This window comes from Erithacus rubecula (genome assembly GCF_903797595.1).
Source record: "Erithacus rubecula genome assembly, chromosome: 5".
Taxonomy (NCBI): domain Eukaryota; kingdom Metazoa; phylum Chordata; class Aves; order Passeriformes; family Muscicapidae; genus Erithacus; species Erithacus rubecula.
In genome coordinates, this window is record NC_136687.1 from 64,678,253 (window position 1) to 64,693,082 (window position 14,830).

At 38.9% G+C, this 14,830-nt stretch overlaps 1 protein-coding gene across 2 annotated transcripts in view; it reads left to right on the forward strand.

Annotated features, from left to right (window-relative positions):
• The window catches only part of PRDM5 (PR/SET domain 5), a 54,576-nt gene that overhangs the window by 17,183 nt on the left and 22,563 nt on the right, over positions 1-14,830 (forward strand). Inside the window, exons 6-13 of one of the 2 annotated variants that reach the window (XM_079307391.1) lie at positions 89-181; positions 449-570; positions 2,296-2,375; positions 4,398-4,482; positions 9,231-9,322; positions 10,695-10,788; positions 11,818-11,978; positions 12,980-13,073. In XM_079307391.1, the coding sequence (XP_079163517.1) occupies positions 89-181; positions 449-570; positions 2,296-2,375; positions 4,398-4,482; positions 9,231-9,322; positions 10,695-10,788; positions 11,818-11,978; positions 12,980-13,073 (821 nt within the window). Of the gene's footprint in view, positions 1-88; positions 182-448; positions 571-2,295; positions 2,376-4,397; positions 4,483-5,705; positions 5,864-9,230; positions 9,323-10,694; positions 10,789-11,817; positions 11,979-12,979; positions 13,074-14,830 lie in introns of both variants that reach the window. The other variant, XM_079307390.1, reaches the window with a different exon arrangement.

Below are 14,830 nucleotides of genomic sequence, written 5' to 3' on the forward strand. Positions count from 1 at the left end.
GCTCTGTACAGTTTGTAGCTGCTGCAAGCCTGTGTAAATTGTAGAATTGTTGCCCTTACTTTGTGTTTTTCCTTTATTTGTCTCTTAGTGTCCTTCAGTGCACAGAGAATATCAGCCCAGGAGACTCCTCAAGAAGTTTCCAGTGCTCTGTTTGCAATACTGCCTTCAGCTCAGAATCGAGGTTTTGTGTCCGAGTTACAGGACTGCTGTCGTGTCCTTGCTGGCCTCCCTTTGCATGCTGGCTTTCCAAAAGCTTGGTAATGTTTGGGAATCCTAACAGGGCAAGGACTCAAATGCTTTCATTCCTCTCTGCTGTAAGTAATGCATGAGGTGGCCTTGGAACTCTGCAGTGCAGCATGTGTTCAACTCTGAGTACTTGCTACAGCTCTGGTTCCTGCAGACACTGCCTGATGTGGGTTTTTTTTTCTCTCTTTGTTATCCCATGTAGTTATGAGCAGCACAAGGAGGCATGCAGAGGGGATGCCAGGTTCATATGCAAGGCAGATAGCTGTGGGAAGAGGTTCAAGAGCAAGGATGCCCTGAAAAAACACAAAGAAAATGTTCACAGTGGTAAGGAAGAGTTTAATGTTTCTTCAGAGAAAAAACCCCTCTGACACGTTTCTAGTCTTAAATTTGCAAGTCAGAGTAAACATTGTGTTTGGTTACTTTTTTAATGGTTCATTTGTATCAAATAGAAAATTAAGAAGTAACTTAATTGCAAGAGTTACTATTCCTCCATCCCCAGGGAGAAATTACTCTAGGCCACATGAATCATTAGTGTCCTGCAGAAAATGTACTGGGAATCTTGTGAAGTTTAAACTAGGCAAAGAGTAGATGAAGCAAAATGTTCCAGTAGTGAGGAAAATCAACTACTGGCAAAAGCTGCTGTAGGAAATGATGAGTTCTTGATTTTCTGGTATTTTCAGGACACAGTAGGGTGTCTTTTCTTTGCCTAATCAGAATTGCATAAAATCCTGTAGCATATGTTGTGCAAGAAGCCAGGCCAGACCATTCACTGCTCCTCTTAGGCCCTAGTGATTTGATATTTGTGTGCTGTAAATAGCTTTCACTCAAACTTGACTTTCTTCTCAAGAAAGGGCAAACTACTTCTCTCAGATCCACAAGATCTCAGTTCTGTCATTCTGCACTCTCTCTCTGTGTCCCCTCTCCGTGTCAAAGGAATATAATTATTTATGGGGACAGCAGAATTCCAGAGTACACAAAAAACAGGCTTCAGCTGATGGCGACAGCACTGAGATGCTTTTTAAGATTTTCAGTCTCTTTCTGCTGCCAAACTCTTGCAGGGTAGAGAAACCTTTCTGTAATCATTGTTACAAAGGATTGTCTTCTTTTCTTGGTATCAGTAATAATTGTTTTCATCCATGAGCACTGTTGTGTTTAGGCTTAGCTTTTGTCAGTTATGTAGTAGTATGTGAATTTCATATGGAAAGACTAAGTGTATTCCTGTATTATGTATCAATTTGTGTACATAGGTTTTAGAAGTTTTTACTTTTATAATGTTTCTGCTGGTCAGTGTAGTATGGGTGTGTTTTACCTAAGCTAAGAAATATCTTGCATGGGCGTCTTAAATTATAAACAAAGAATTAGGTTTGTGGTGGCTTTGTCTTGTAATAAAATAGCTTTGTGGATACTAAAATGAATCTCTAAAGGTAAGTAACAGATAAACTCAATTAAGTGGTCTGTGACTTTTTAAAGCAGCTGTGAAAAGGGAAGGAAAATGTCTGGCAGCTGACCTATAGCTTGTTTTGTAATTTTCATTTTAGACAAGGTTTAAATTCATGATCTTGTGCTAATACAATTTCTCTGTTTTGTTCAGCTAAAGACCATTAATGATATTTTATATGGTAGGATACTTAATGCTTTCTAAATAAACAAAAATGGGGAATGGTTTTAAGTTTGAGATCTTTTTTGTCACTTCTGCACTAACTCCTCTATTGATTTCTGGATGAAATGAACTGTTCAGTTGCCAAGTGAGCTGTTCTCAGTTGTGAATTGTGCTCTCCATGTGGGATTGGTGGTGTATGATAACATCTATTTGAAAGGTTTTTTTTTCTTTATTGTTCTGGTTTTCTTAATTTACATTCCACCAGTGACTGGTTTGTTGGACACCCACAGAGAACTCCTGATACACAGCACTTTGAAGATGGGATACAAATGTAAAAATCTTATGTCAGTCAAATGATCTGTGAAAAGTCACAGGCTCAGTGGAAATATTTGGGTTCTTTCTTAGCACTTCCTCTTTAAGATGTTGGTGGTGTTTTGTTTCTGTTTCAGGAAATTCTAGGAAGAAGCTGATGTGTTCAGTGTGCAATAAGAAATGTTCCTCAGCAGCAAATCTCCAGGAGCATCGAAAGGTCAGTGAGATGAAGGCTGACTCACAGCAGGCACTGACTTCCCTGAGATGTGGGGCTGTGCTGCCCACGTCACTTGAAAGCTGCTGTAATGTAATGCAAGCCTTTGGGTCATCTCTTTCATGGTTACAAAGCCAACCTGGTTTAGTGTGCCTATTTATTTTTGTAGTAACACTTGCTCAAGCCAAGTATTCCCCTGAAGTTTTCATGCATCTCTTACCAAATGCTAATGTGTTTGTGCACTCCAGCATTAACTCAGAGCTGCCTGCTGTTCTTCAGCATTCTTAAACACTGTGTTATGTAATCATAGCATACATACAGACCATAGAATAGGTTAGTGACCCTTTAGTTTTTGTACAAAACACAGTAATTTTCTTACTGCTTTTCGAAATAACCACTTAGGGGAGTTACTTCTATTGTAGTTATGCAGTAGTAAAAAAAAATTCTTCCTCAAATGCAAATTTTTCATATCTTTTTGTTTGTTCACATAATCTTTTATAACCAGAACAGGAGGGGTTAACAGTTGGGAAAGCATCTATTGGAAATAAGGGTGTTCATGTAGAAATACAGATGGACCATGAATATGAGATTCTGAATCCATTATACCCAAAGGAAGTCTCTGCAAGATTAATTTGATAAATCACTAAAACCCAGGAGAATCTGTTTTTGCAAAAAGCTGCATTGTACTGTTTATCAGATTAACTGTAAGTCTTTAATAATGCCCTGGTTATAACCTGAATCCATTGAGGATAAAAATGATATCAATTAAAATATGTTTTTGCAAAGGAAATGGTGGGGCTCCTCCTTTTTAATTTGTTTTTCTCCTTGCTTGTGTTAGTATGCCCTGCACTTCTTGTCTAATAGAGCTGTATTTTTTTATCATGGTGTGCCTTGCCACATATTATTGCAAGTTTTACACATTGGCACAGGTTTTGCAAATATCCTGATTAGTGTGTCCATTTTTTTAAATGCTTGTTCTATTTCAGTAGTTATAATTTTGGACAGATATTGTGACACACAAGTTTCTCAAATGTGTGATCATGTCAGCTGAGCACTTGCCTTAAGAATCACCATGAAGATTTTGTACATAAAACGTTTGCTCTTCTTGATTGGCTTTTCTCTTAAAGTATCTAGAAAATGGGTTTTCCAGATTTACACACTTATATCAGATAGTGAAGGAGATTGCACATGGTAGTACTCACACTGTTTGCTTTAATCAATTTCCTTTTTTAGCAAGTGGGGCAGGATCATCAGCATTGCCAAAAACAGGCAACCCTTGAGTCTTGCTGAACTTTTAAACTTTGTAGAGCTGGACTTCCTGCAAAATTGGTATGAGTAGAGTCACACTTAAAAATCTTCTATGGTTCCCAATTCCTGACCCCCCCGTTTTTTTAACCTGCCAGTTTCAAGTATCTCTTTTAAGTTATTTTCTGACCTTTTTGTTTAACACTGAACAAGGTTTTGTTCTACTGGGCAATCTTTAATTTTTATTTACCAGAAGTTGCTATCAATGGGCTCCTATTTTTCCAGCATTTCGTCCTAAATGCTGTAATGTGCTGTTGAAAGTACTGCATTTGTAGTTTGAGACAAAGCTTTTGAGAAACAATCCTGCAAGAGTGTGATAGTACTTGTTTTTTAAAATTTTGACAGAAGCTATGAAGTGGTTTCTGTGTTATTGACTTGACTAGAAGAAAATGTCCTGATAAGTTAGTCTGCATTTGTTTTTATTTTAATGCTTTCCTAAAATGATATTTTAAATGGATCTGGTAGTTAGAAATACAGATTATACAAACTTGCAGTGTAATTGTAATGATGATTTTTTTTGTTGGCATGTATTTTTACTTTTTGGAAGGTGATGTTTTTCAACAAGGGAGGAGCAAGAGGGAAATCACAGAATATTCTTGAGTATTAGTATAGTTACTGGCTAATAAGTAGCTAGATTCTGTTATCTAAGTTATGTATGTCTATGTAAGAGATATGGTCTTGTTTTAGACACACATTTAATGGTCATAAAACATTTTGCAGGTCCATGAGATCTTTGAGTGTCAAGAATGTGACAAGAAATTCATTTCGGCAAACCAGCTGAAGCGTCATATGATAACTCATTCAGGTAATGTACAGAATGTCACAGAGCTGTCTGTATGAGTGTGCATATGGATTTCATGTCTGTGGAGTTTTACCTGAATTCGTTTCTTATGGAAAGCTCAGTGAAATCTGTGTTGTCCTGAGCTGGTAAGCCAATCTCAGTTTCTGAGGAAACTGTCCAAGCCAGCCTTTCCAAGTGAAGTGGTGTAGTCTTCTTCCTCCTGCTGCTTTGTCTGGCTCTTTTGTGCTGCTAGCTGGGGTAGATGAGGTCATCGAGCTGGGTGGGGCAAAAGGTTGCTGCATGGCTTAGAGAGGAGGTGAAAAACCAGTGACTGAGGAGAAGAGGCTGGGAGCTGGGTGTGCTGTCAGTGATCTGTGCTGCACACTGTGTTTTCCTGTTTATCTGTGTGTGTGTTAGTGGGCTCATGGAGGAGAGCAGCTCATGGGCCACCCCATCCACAGACCACCCACGAAGGTTCCCTGTGCCAGCACCAGGCCACTGTGAGCAGGGAGCTTCCCATCTGTAGGTTTGGCAGTGTGGCACCAGTTGGCTCTGCCAGGATTTCTGGTCACTGCAAATCCAGCATTTTCTGTGTCCCTCACCAGTGATTAGAAACATCAAGCAACACAATGGAAACACAAACATTTTTCTGTCAAATGCATTAGCATTTAAACAAATGCAGGTTTTTACAGCTGCACAGGCTTAGAGTTTTCTTGGTATCAGTCCACAGCAAAAGCTCATTTCTTGTAACATAATCTGTATCTCAGAGGCTCCTGGCTTTCTTTTGACACTTTTGGATGAGCATTAGTGCAGTTAAGTTGCAGTCACCAGTTGAAGCATAAAGGTTTTTTGCATAGGAACTTTTGGGTTTGGAAGCTAATATGTATATTGTTAATTAAGTTTTAAAACATTTAAACTGTCATGCCCTCTTTCACATTTGTAATCTGGAAACACAGTTTTCCTCTTTGAAGTCATTCTCTTTTGATTTAAGCTAATTAATCAGGGTTTAGTTTTAGCAATGAGTATTGCAAAGAATGTGCCAATTTCTTGAGATGCACCATGGCTCATCTTTTGTGAAGTGACTTAACTGTCTAACATAAAGGGCATTAGGTGTCTTTCTAATTGGTTTAATCTTAATTGGGTTGACTTAATTGCAGAAATCTCTCTGAGGAGATGACTGTCTCTGCCTTTCATCTTCTCCCCCTGTATAAACAGGAGATTAAATGTCCCCCACTCATTTTCTGCAGAAAAACGCCCCTACACCTGCGAGGTTTGCAATAAGTCCTTCAAACGACTTGATCAAGTGACTGCACACAAAATAATACACAGTGAAGATAAACCTTATAAATGCAAGCTTTGTGGAAAGGGATTTGCCCACAGAAATGTTTACAAGAATCACAAGAAGGTAAAGCACTCTGCTGTTGTTGTTTACAGGTCTGCCAGCCTCAGATTTGCAAATTTTTTTTTTTTCTTTTAAGTGGTTAATCGTTAAGCTCTGCCATGCTTATAAACATGGGATTAAAGTATTGGAGAATGTAGTTTTAGTGTTCTTTGTTATATCCAAAATCTCAAAAGGCTGAATCAATTCTAGTAAACAAAAAAGTTAAATAAGCAGAAGTAAAGCACAGTTGCTTGGTTAAAAGCATCAAATAAATCCCATTTTGACTTTTTTGTCTTGTTTTTATTTTTTGCTTTGTTTTGTTTGTGGTTTTTTTTTTTCTTTTTTAAATACTAGATTATCAAGTTAATGTTACTAGTTTAAAGATGTCTTCAAATACTTTTTTAGTAGTGTAATTGAATAAAACTATGTACAGTCCTCTTGCAATCATTGTTGGACTTAGCAGCAGATGCTTTCAAACTACACTGAATTTGAACTTGGTGCAGTGTTCACGTATTAAAGCAACACCAGAAGAAACAATACCTGAAAAATAGACTCACAAGGCAATCTTCTGCCTTATGTTGATTGAAGCTCAAACCTGCTTGGCCTAATTTCTGTGGTGCCTGTCATTAGTTTTAACCTGGATTTACATTTCTAATGGCAAGGCTCTATCCAAGACTTCTGTTTCAGAATTACAAGACTGTGAAAAAAAATAAAAAGAAAAGAGCCCCAAAACCAAAACTTCAACCCTGATATAGCCATACCTCCAAGTCTTTGGCAGTGTGGCTCATGTTATATATTCCATCTGGGAATTTGGCACAGGATCTTTGCACCATCTCTTGCACTTGCAGCCATAAATCATGTAAGAGCAATAATAATGCCTCTCACAGGATCAAATGGTGATGACTGTCTAAAACAAGAAAGCATGCAGCAGCCTGCTGAAGGACAAGATTAGCTCCCATACATTATATTTTATATTCTAGACTTCAAGAAAATGGGAAAGAACTTTGCAGATTGGATATATTCTAAGAAAAATGTATAAAATATTATCTAGAAAGATAGCTCTGTATTTTAAATGAGTACTTTTTACACGTTTCCTTATGTTAGTTTGCCATTGATGACTAATAGGGAGTTTTGGTTGAAAATGGACTTCAGGATTAAGTATGAAGGAATAAACACTTTGACCCAATTCTATGTTTAAAGCAGCAGCACCACCAGCATAAGCAAGGATGAGAGGCTCCACTTAATGACAAAAATATTAAAATTTAGACAGCTTTAGTGGGTACCAAATTTTGACGGAATTCCTTAAAGCATGTTGGAATGCTGGTTTCCTGGACCTGTTTGCACTTAGTACTGGCTGTAAATCAGCTCTGCTCTATATTGAGAGAAACTTGTTCCTGTGTTTGCATAAAGATTACCCAAACAGCTGTGACTGTTCACCCATCCACATGTAGGTCTCTAAATTCACTTGCCGAGTGAGGAGGTGAACAGGAGAGACAGGAGACTGACGTGGATGGCCTGAGTTACTTTTTTAGACAGACCTCTCTCCACTGAGGAAACAGCAGGAGGAGAGGAGCAGACAGCAGAGAGGAGTCTGGATGTGTGTGCACAAAACCCAGTTGTACCATACAACTTAAGGGTGTGGTGGTTTGGGAGGCCAAAATAGTTTTGAGTGCCATGATTTGAGGGAGGCTATGCCTAGGGAAAGAGGCCACTGGTTCCTCTTGCTTGTTCACAGGAATGTGGATCCAGGAGCAGTGTAAATGTAAAACTTTACTGTGTATTATACTTCTGTGTATTTCTTCAGCTTGGGTTTAAATGATTTTCCAATGTGTGTTTCCTGTAAGATGTCTTTTTAGGTTTATTTTCTTTTGGAGGAAGAGAATTGAACTCTAAATACTTTCAGGGTGCTTTTCTGAGTTTCAGGATTAGGTTACTGGGCTAGTAGCAGGGAACATAGATACATGCAGTAGGAATGATGGGTATAGGAGTTAAAAACACTTAAATCAACAGCATTTAACAGAAAATTTCCTGTAAGTTTGATAGCAACCTGCTTAAAAAATCTTTGGATTTTACAGCAGTCTTACATCTTTTTTATATATAAGAGAGTACAGATAGATTTTGTGCCTTTGAATTTTTGATTAGTGTTTTAGATGGAATGCTGTTAGATGTTTAGATGGAGTGCTGTTGTTTCTGTAACTCCTGTGGGGGGTGGGTTTTAACCTGATTTCATGTTGGAAGTCTCAGAATAAAAATGTCTCCCATAACATGTGTTTTTAAACGTCTTTCAGATGTGGGTGTCTGTTGGGTCGTTTCAAAAGTGCAGAAGGAGATTAGTTCCTCACATTTCACAGGATTTCACTTGGGAAATACAGCCAAGTTGCCAAGAGCCTATCTGCTCTGTTTAGTGGAGCCCTGAGATGTGAACCCAACTTAGCACTTGTGCTCTTAAAGCTGCACATCTGAGCAGGAGCTGTGGTACCTCTGTGATCTGCTGCTCCTGCAAACAGGTGCTGCACTGCTCTGTGTAGGTGCATGTGCAGGCTGGCTTTGCCCCTTGCTTGGAGATGCCAAGGCTGGGAAGTGTTTTGGGATATGGAACCAGCTCAAATGTCCTCTGTGAGAGCTCAGGCTGTGACTTAAATGGTCATATGAATACTGTTCCATTTCTGTGCCAAGGTAAGGGAGCAGTATCTGAAATGAAGAGGCAAAAAGGGATTGTGCTACAGATAAGAGGAGTCACCTTTCATGCTGGTTGGACTGGATGAGGGTGCATGTTCTGAGCCACGTAATGCAGATTACCTCCATACAGGAGATGTTTTTGCTCCATCTGCTCCTTTATTACTATGTACAGAGGATGGGTTCAGAGAACAAAATATGAGGACACGATAGTCAGCAGAAATAGGTCATCAGACCCAGGATTTTAAAGGGTTTATGGCTAATCCAGGGTTGTTTGGTCCTGGGGAGCATAATGATTTCAAACAACTGTGTTCCATCAGTTTATCTGTTGGGAATAAGTAGCCTTGGGCTGAGCTTAAGCCTCCACAGATGCTGTGGTAGGAAAGGCTGCTATGAAATGCTCCATAAGAGCCCATCCTCAATTGCTGGCATGATCTGTGTGCCCTTGCATGTGGGTATGCCTAGTTAAGTGATTTTCTTTGTAGGAAAGGTAAGGTGTGCAGATGAACCTGTGTATTCTGATAACAAGATAAAGAGAGTATAAAGGAGATGCTAAGGAGGTGTTCTGCACAAGTGAGTGTGCTCTTCAGAGCTGTCACTCACGTGGTGAGTGTTCCAAAGCAGGGCATTTCTGAAATCAGCAGCATGACTTTTGCGCTCGTGGAAGGTGCCAGATTGACAGCTCTGGAGACTGAACCCTTCTATTTATCCACAGAACAGGTACAGCACAGGCAGCAGCACTGCGAGCTTCCCCACAGTGTCTCGTCCATGTGTCCCAACCCTGTTCTGGAGGAACCCCCTGTTGAGGTGAGAAGGCAGTTCAGTCTCTTCATGTCCTGTCAATCCTTGGCCTCACTGCCAGGGGGTCAGCTAATGCCAGCTGGGATGGGAACCTGTAGGGTCTGGGCTGGAACATGCAGCAGATTTCAAGGAACATGAGAAATTCCACACTTGTGATGGTCTTCCAGCAGCCTTTTTGCTTTCAGTGCAGGGTGCTCAGCTTTTGGTGCTGTGTGTTTGTGAGAGGACATTGGTGTTGAAAATCAAACTGGGTTCAAGGCCCTCAGCCAGCCTCTCAAGAATTATGCTGTCTCCCCACAGCCCCCTTTTTTTCCCCAGTTGAAAGAGTAGAATAACCTTTGTTATGTTGTGTGGATTCTGGATAGCAGAAATTGATTATATAATATGCACAATGCTAATATTTGCCCTTAGTCTACCAAATGAACTCATTTGCCTAATTTCCTGCATATTGTAGAGCACTACTGTCCCCTTTTCACTTTTCTTCTGGGCACTCCAGCTTGTAATAAGGTCCTTGTGAGCTAATACAGTATTTGGATGCTGATGCTTTGAAAACCTGCTTTCCTTTGCAAAAATAGTAGGAAATGGGGTGGATAGTAAATTAATCAGTACAGCTTATTATCTACAGTGCGACAGCTGTTAAAAACACTAGGAAACAGGGAAAGTGCTTTAGAATTTATAAAATACAAAATAAAGCTGGATGTTTCCCAAGCTTCAGAAAAGAAATTTGCTTCAATAACTCTGTGGTCTGGGAGATTCATCCAAGCTCTGAAGCTTTGAAGCTGTTTTTCAGCTACAATGAATTTTTCCACGGCCAGCAAAAATCTTGGTATTGTTGCTTCCATGGCTTTGTTTTTTTTCTGGTGATTTTTGGTATTTGTTTTTTAAATAAAAGAAGCTATATATAAAAGAAGTCTCATGATTTGAGGAATTTTCGTTGCCAAATTTAAGTGCTGTCTTGCAGATCAGATTGGTTTTGCCTTAAAACTTAACTAAAAAGAAAGAGGTTTGTGTGTCTTCAACTTTAAAGGATTTATTCATATCAATAAGTATTCCAGGCCAATGTTAGTGAAGCTGAAGCAGCTAAAGCTATGCAGCTGAGTTTTTTCTTCTGGTTATTTTGTATTTTTGTTTCTGTTTACATGCACACCTCAAGTGACAGTTGTGAGGATGGGGAAGGCACACTTACTGAGTAGCTGCTGTGCTGGCTTTCAGGATTCTGAATAATGGCAGAAGGATTATTTTAATTCTTCATCCCCTGATGCTTCCAGTTGGGATATCCCCTCCTGAGTCCTGTGTAGGAAATGAACTGTAGTTACTGGAATGACAGCTGATGGATTTCCATGAGTCTTTCCTCTGACACATTGTCTTTCATCCACAGACCCACTCTGAAGAGAGACCGTTCCAGTGTGAGGAATGCAAAGCCTTGTTCAGAACCCCCTTCTCTCTACAAAGACATCTCTTAATCCATAACAGTAAGTGCAAAGTCAGAGCAACAAACAGCTTTCCCTATTCTCATATGTGACAGAGAAAAACATGTGGCACCTTGCTCCAAAATACAACTTGCTGTGTTAAATGTGTATTAAGATTCAGCTCTGTACCCAGGGAGTTAATAAATTCAGAGTCACATTCAAACCTTGCCTTTAGATGCACTTAAATGCAAATCCAAATACACTGTAGAAAATCCAGCAATGATTTGAGGTCTGATGGCAAGAAATTGATTTCTGCATTAAGTGTGATAGTGTTACCTCCATTTTAAGAAAGGACAAATGGAAACAGAGATAGTTGGTGACTTGCTCAGCTTTTGTAGGTAATCCAGTTTAGAGCTTGCCACTGAGATCATCTCTCCTGTGCCAGCCCAGGCTCATGTTTGCTGCCTCTGGCATGGAACTGGAGCAGCTCAGAGAAATGCTCTGGCTGTTTTCCCTCATAAGTAACTTTTCTTGGCATTTTGTCCCTTTTTTGCAGTTGACTGTATTAAGATTTATTTTTGGAATTTTCTCCATCTTTAATACTTGCAGAGTCCTAGACTATCATTCAATTCTTTAAACATCAACAGTTTAGATTTTAGAAAATGCTCATGATCTAAAATCCTTAAGCTTAGAAGAAGGTACTTTGTTTTGGGGAATATTCACACTGGCATAGCTAAGAAAACCACAAATCTTTCTTTTTTTACTCCTGCATAGCAGTGTTTCTGTTAGATGAATTATGGGGTTGGCATGTTCAGTTTGTTCTTTTACAATTATCTTTCAAAGCTTCTGCAGTTTTTTAAAACATTGTATGTCATAATTTTTCCCCAGTGTTAAAAATGATTGGGGAAAATATTAAAAACCTGTTCAGTAATGTGCATTCTAATAACCAAGCATTTGCAGAATATCCAAAATACATAATTCATGGTGTGCAGACTTGTAGTTTTTCCTGCAGGTTTCTCTAAAAACATACACTTGGACTTTTTTTTTTTAAGAAGATAGTAGCTGAGGAAGACCTGTTTTTCTCTCTGTTAGGTGAGAGAACCTTCAAGTGTGATCACTGTGATGCCACCTTCAAAAGAAAAGACACATTAAATGTTCATATTCAAGTTGTCCATGATGGACATAAGAAATACAAGTGTGATCTGTGTGACAAAGCTTTTGTGACACCCTCAGTCCTGAAGAGCCATAAGAAAGTGAGTAGAATCAAAGGATCATTTCTTGTGGGTCCCTGTCAAACTAGGACTGGCTGTGTTTGTGAGCCTTCTAACTGTAGTGTATTGCTCCCAGAAATCCTTTTGGTATTTGGGTGTTTGGAATGAATTAGTAGCTGTCTGTCTGGTATATCCCAATGTTACTGCTACATATGCAAATGATTTCCAAATAACTGTATCCTAATTAGGAGGAGTTTAGCATTCATATCTTTAATGTCAGGGAATGAAAATAATGCAAGTCCATCCAGTATTGAAATGAGATCTCATTTACTCTTGTTTCAGCTGCAGCATAAAATGTGCTATGTGAGAAAAAAAAAATACATTTTTATGATGTAATGAAGAATTTTGTGTTATTTCAGTGTCTTCTCATCAACATAAGAATTAATTTCCCTGTGTGAAGAGAGTCACGTGCTAGCTGGAAACTGAAATAGTCAACTGCACATATAATTGAATGTGTTATCTTTCCTATCTCATTTAAATTTACACTTTTTAATGAAGCCATCAGAAATTATCCACTAAAAGAACAGCCACAGTTATAAGGAAAAGTAATTCGATAGACTGATAAATCTTGAGTTCAAAATTGTGTGTTGAAAGTACAGTGTGAAAAATGATGGTGACCTTGGTGTGTAATTGATTTCAGGGTGATCTTGTTGTTGACCACACAGGTTGGAAGGGAGAGTTTGTAATATGGGATTTTTTGTTTTTTATTATTTTGAAATAATTCTTCTTATATCAGTGAGGCCTCCTATCCCTAAAAGCTTGGTTTCAAAAGGCAGACTTAGTGATTTAGTGGTGGTGATAATTACCATTTTCTTTTTGTAACCAATTCTCTGACATCCAGAGCTAATTAGAATCTTTGCTTGGTGTGATGGTAAAATGCATAATAGAGGTAACAGCAGTCAATGTCAATACAATTAAATATTCCATATTTATTTTTTATTCAATGCCATACAGTCATTCTTGTCTTTCCCCTCCCCATGTAGACTCACACGGGAGAAAAAGAGAAGATTTGCCCATATTGTGGGCAGAAGTTTGCAAGCAATGGAACCCTGAGAGTTCATATTCGAAGCCATACAGGTATTTATTATAATGAACAGACAAGACTTTCTACATCTTAGAACAAGGTGTCTCTATATCCACAGTTTATCTATCTGCAAACAGGCTAATTTATGGGCAGGCTTAACACAGTATCTTTATCAGACATTTTACCTGCTTAATGTGCAAATGCTGTTGTCAGGTTTCATTTTGTAAGTTTGCACTTACCTTCAAATAAGTGGCACCAGGTAGCTGAAAGAGGTTTCTTTGTGATAATTTGTTTCCAACATAAAATGGTGTAGATTTGCCTTTGGCACGACATTTTCTTCCCCCTGCATAACCAAGTTTGGCTTGCAGGGAGATGGCAGTAATTTCTGTGTGCTGCTGATGTTAGCCATCAGTTTGCATGGAGCAGAAAGCCCCAGTTTTTCATGCTCATGCTGCAGATGGCTCTTGGGAAAATGCTCTGGAGATGTCCAAGTAAAAATGGTTTTCACATGTGTGCTGCTACCAGTTACATTTCAGCTCTCTCAAGCAGGCTTCTCTGAATTTTGGGATTGGGCTGAGTTTCATGAAACCACACACCAGGGACATCTAACCTTGCATATAGAGCCCTGCAAAATTTGTAACCTCTATTGTAGGAGGCTGTGACATTTTGAACTTACTTGAAGCATAAAGGCACTGAAGATTTCTGGTAGCTTGTAAATTAAATGCAGGGGGAGAAGCTGCCTTGCCAGGAGATGATACAGGTTGGAGTTACAGCAATATGGACTATGGAAACAATTTATGAGTGAATAATGCTGCAGGAGGGAAACTTTCAAGGCCTCATTTTTCCCTAAGAAGCTAGAAGCAGTCATTGTATAGCTACTAATTCAGGAAAAAATGCCTTGCTAAATTAATTTATAATGACTTGTGATAAATTCTGATCCTTCCTTCTTCTGGTCTTGCTGCTAGTATAGTGTCAATTACACTTTTGGTGGTTTGCATCCTTCACTGTGAGAAGCTACTAAAGTAGCTTTTTGTGGTTGCTTTTGTCACTGTTAGGGTTTCTGGCCAATTTTTGATTATCCTGATGAAAAATGGGGGGCAGTTGCTGCTATGTTGTGACTTTAGGTTTAAAAAGCATGTTTTTATTACATGGAAAAATGCCTAATGTAAGGTTGAGGGAGAAAATGCCACAGTTGGATTCATGTTGCAGTTCTGGAGAGATGGTTTTGTTTGGTGCTGTACCTGAAGGCTTCAGCCATGTTGTTTTTGGTCATAACACAAGCACACTGATCACAAGAGGAAATTGTTGGCCAATATTCAGTGAGCTGAGGAAACAGCTTTCTGAGGAATAGCTTGCATCATTCCCAAAGAATGTTAAGGGGAGCTGCTGAAGGAAATCCAGGTCATCTGCAAACAGGGTAAAAAAAATTGACCACTCTTAAGTTCCCTACAATGTGAAAATCCTTGACAACTTTTCAGGGAATTTCTGAGCAGTAAGAAATTTTCAGTTCATCAAATAGTGGAGCCACAAACTTACTTTATTCAGAGATGGATGTTTGGTTTCCAAATGTTGCAGTGATTAACACTTCATGGTATTGGTATCTTAAATTCTTTGGGTTTGAATTAATAGTTTCAAAACTTTGCCATCCTTTTTCTCTTCAGTCAAATTTCAGAGTATCACTTTGCATTCTGAGCTAGAAGCAGCCACTGTCTGTTTTCAGGAGATGATTCATCCTTCTGAATACACCTTGAGCTTTTGGTACAACTAAGCAGTCCACCATAAATGTAAATAATGTGAAGACCTCTTGTCT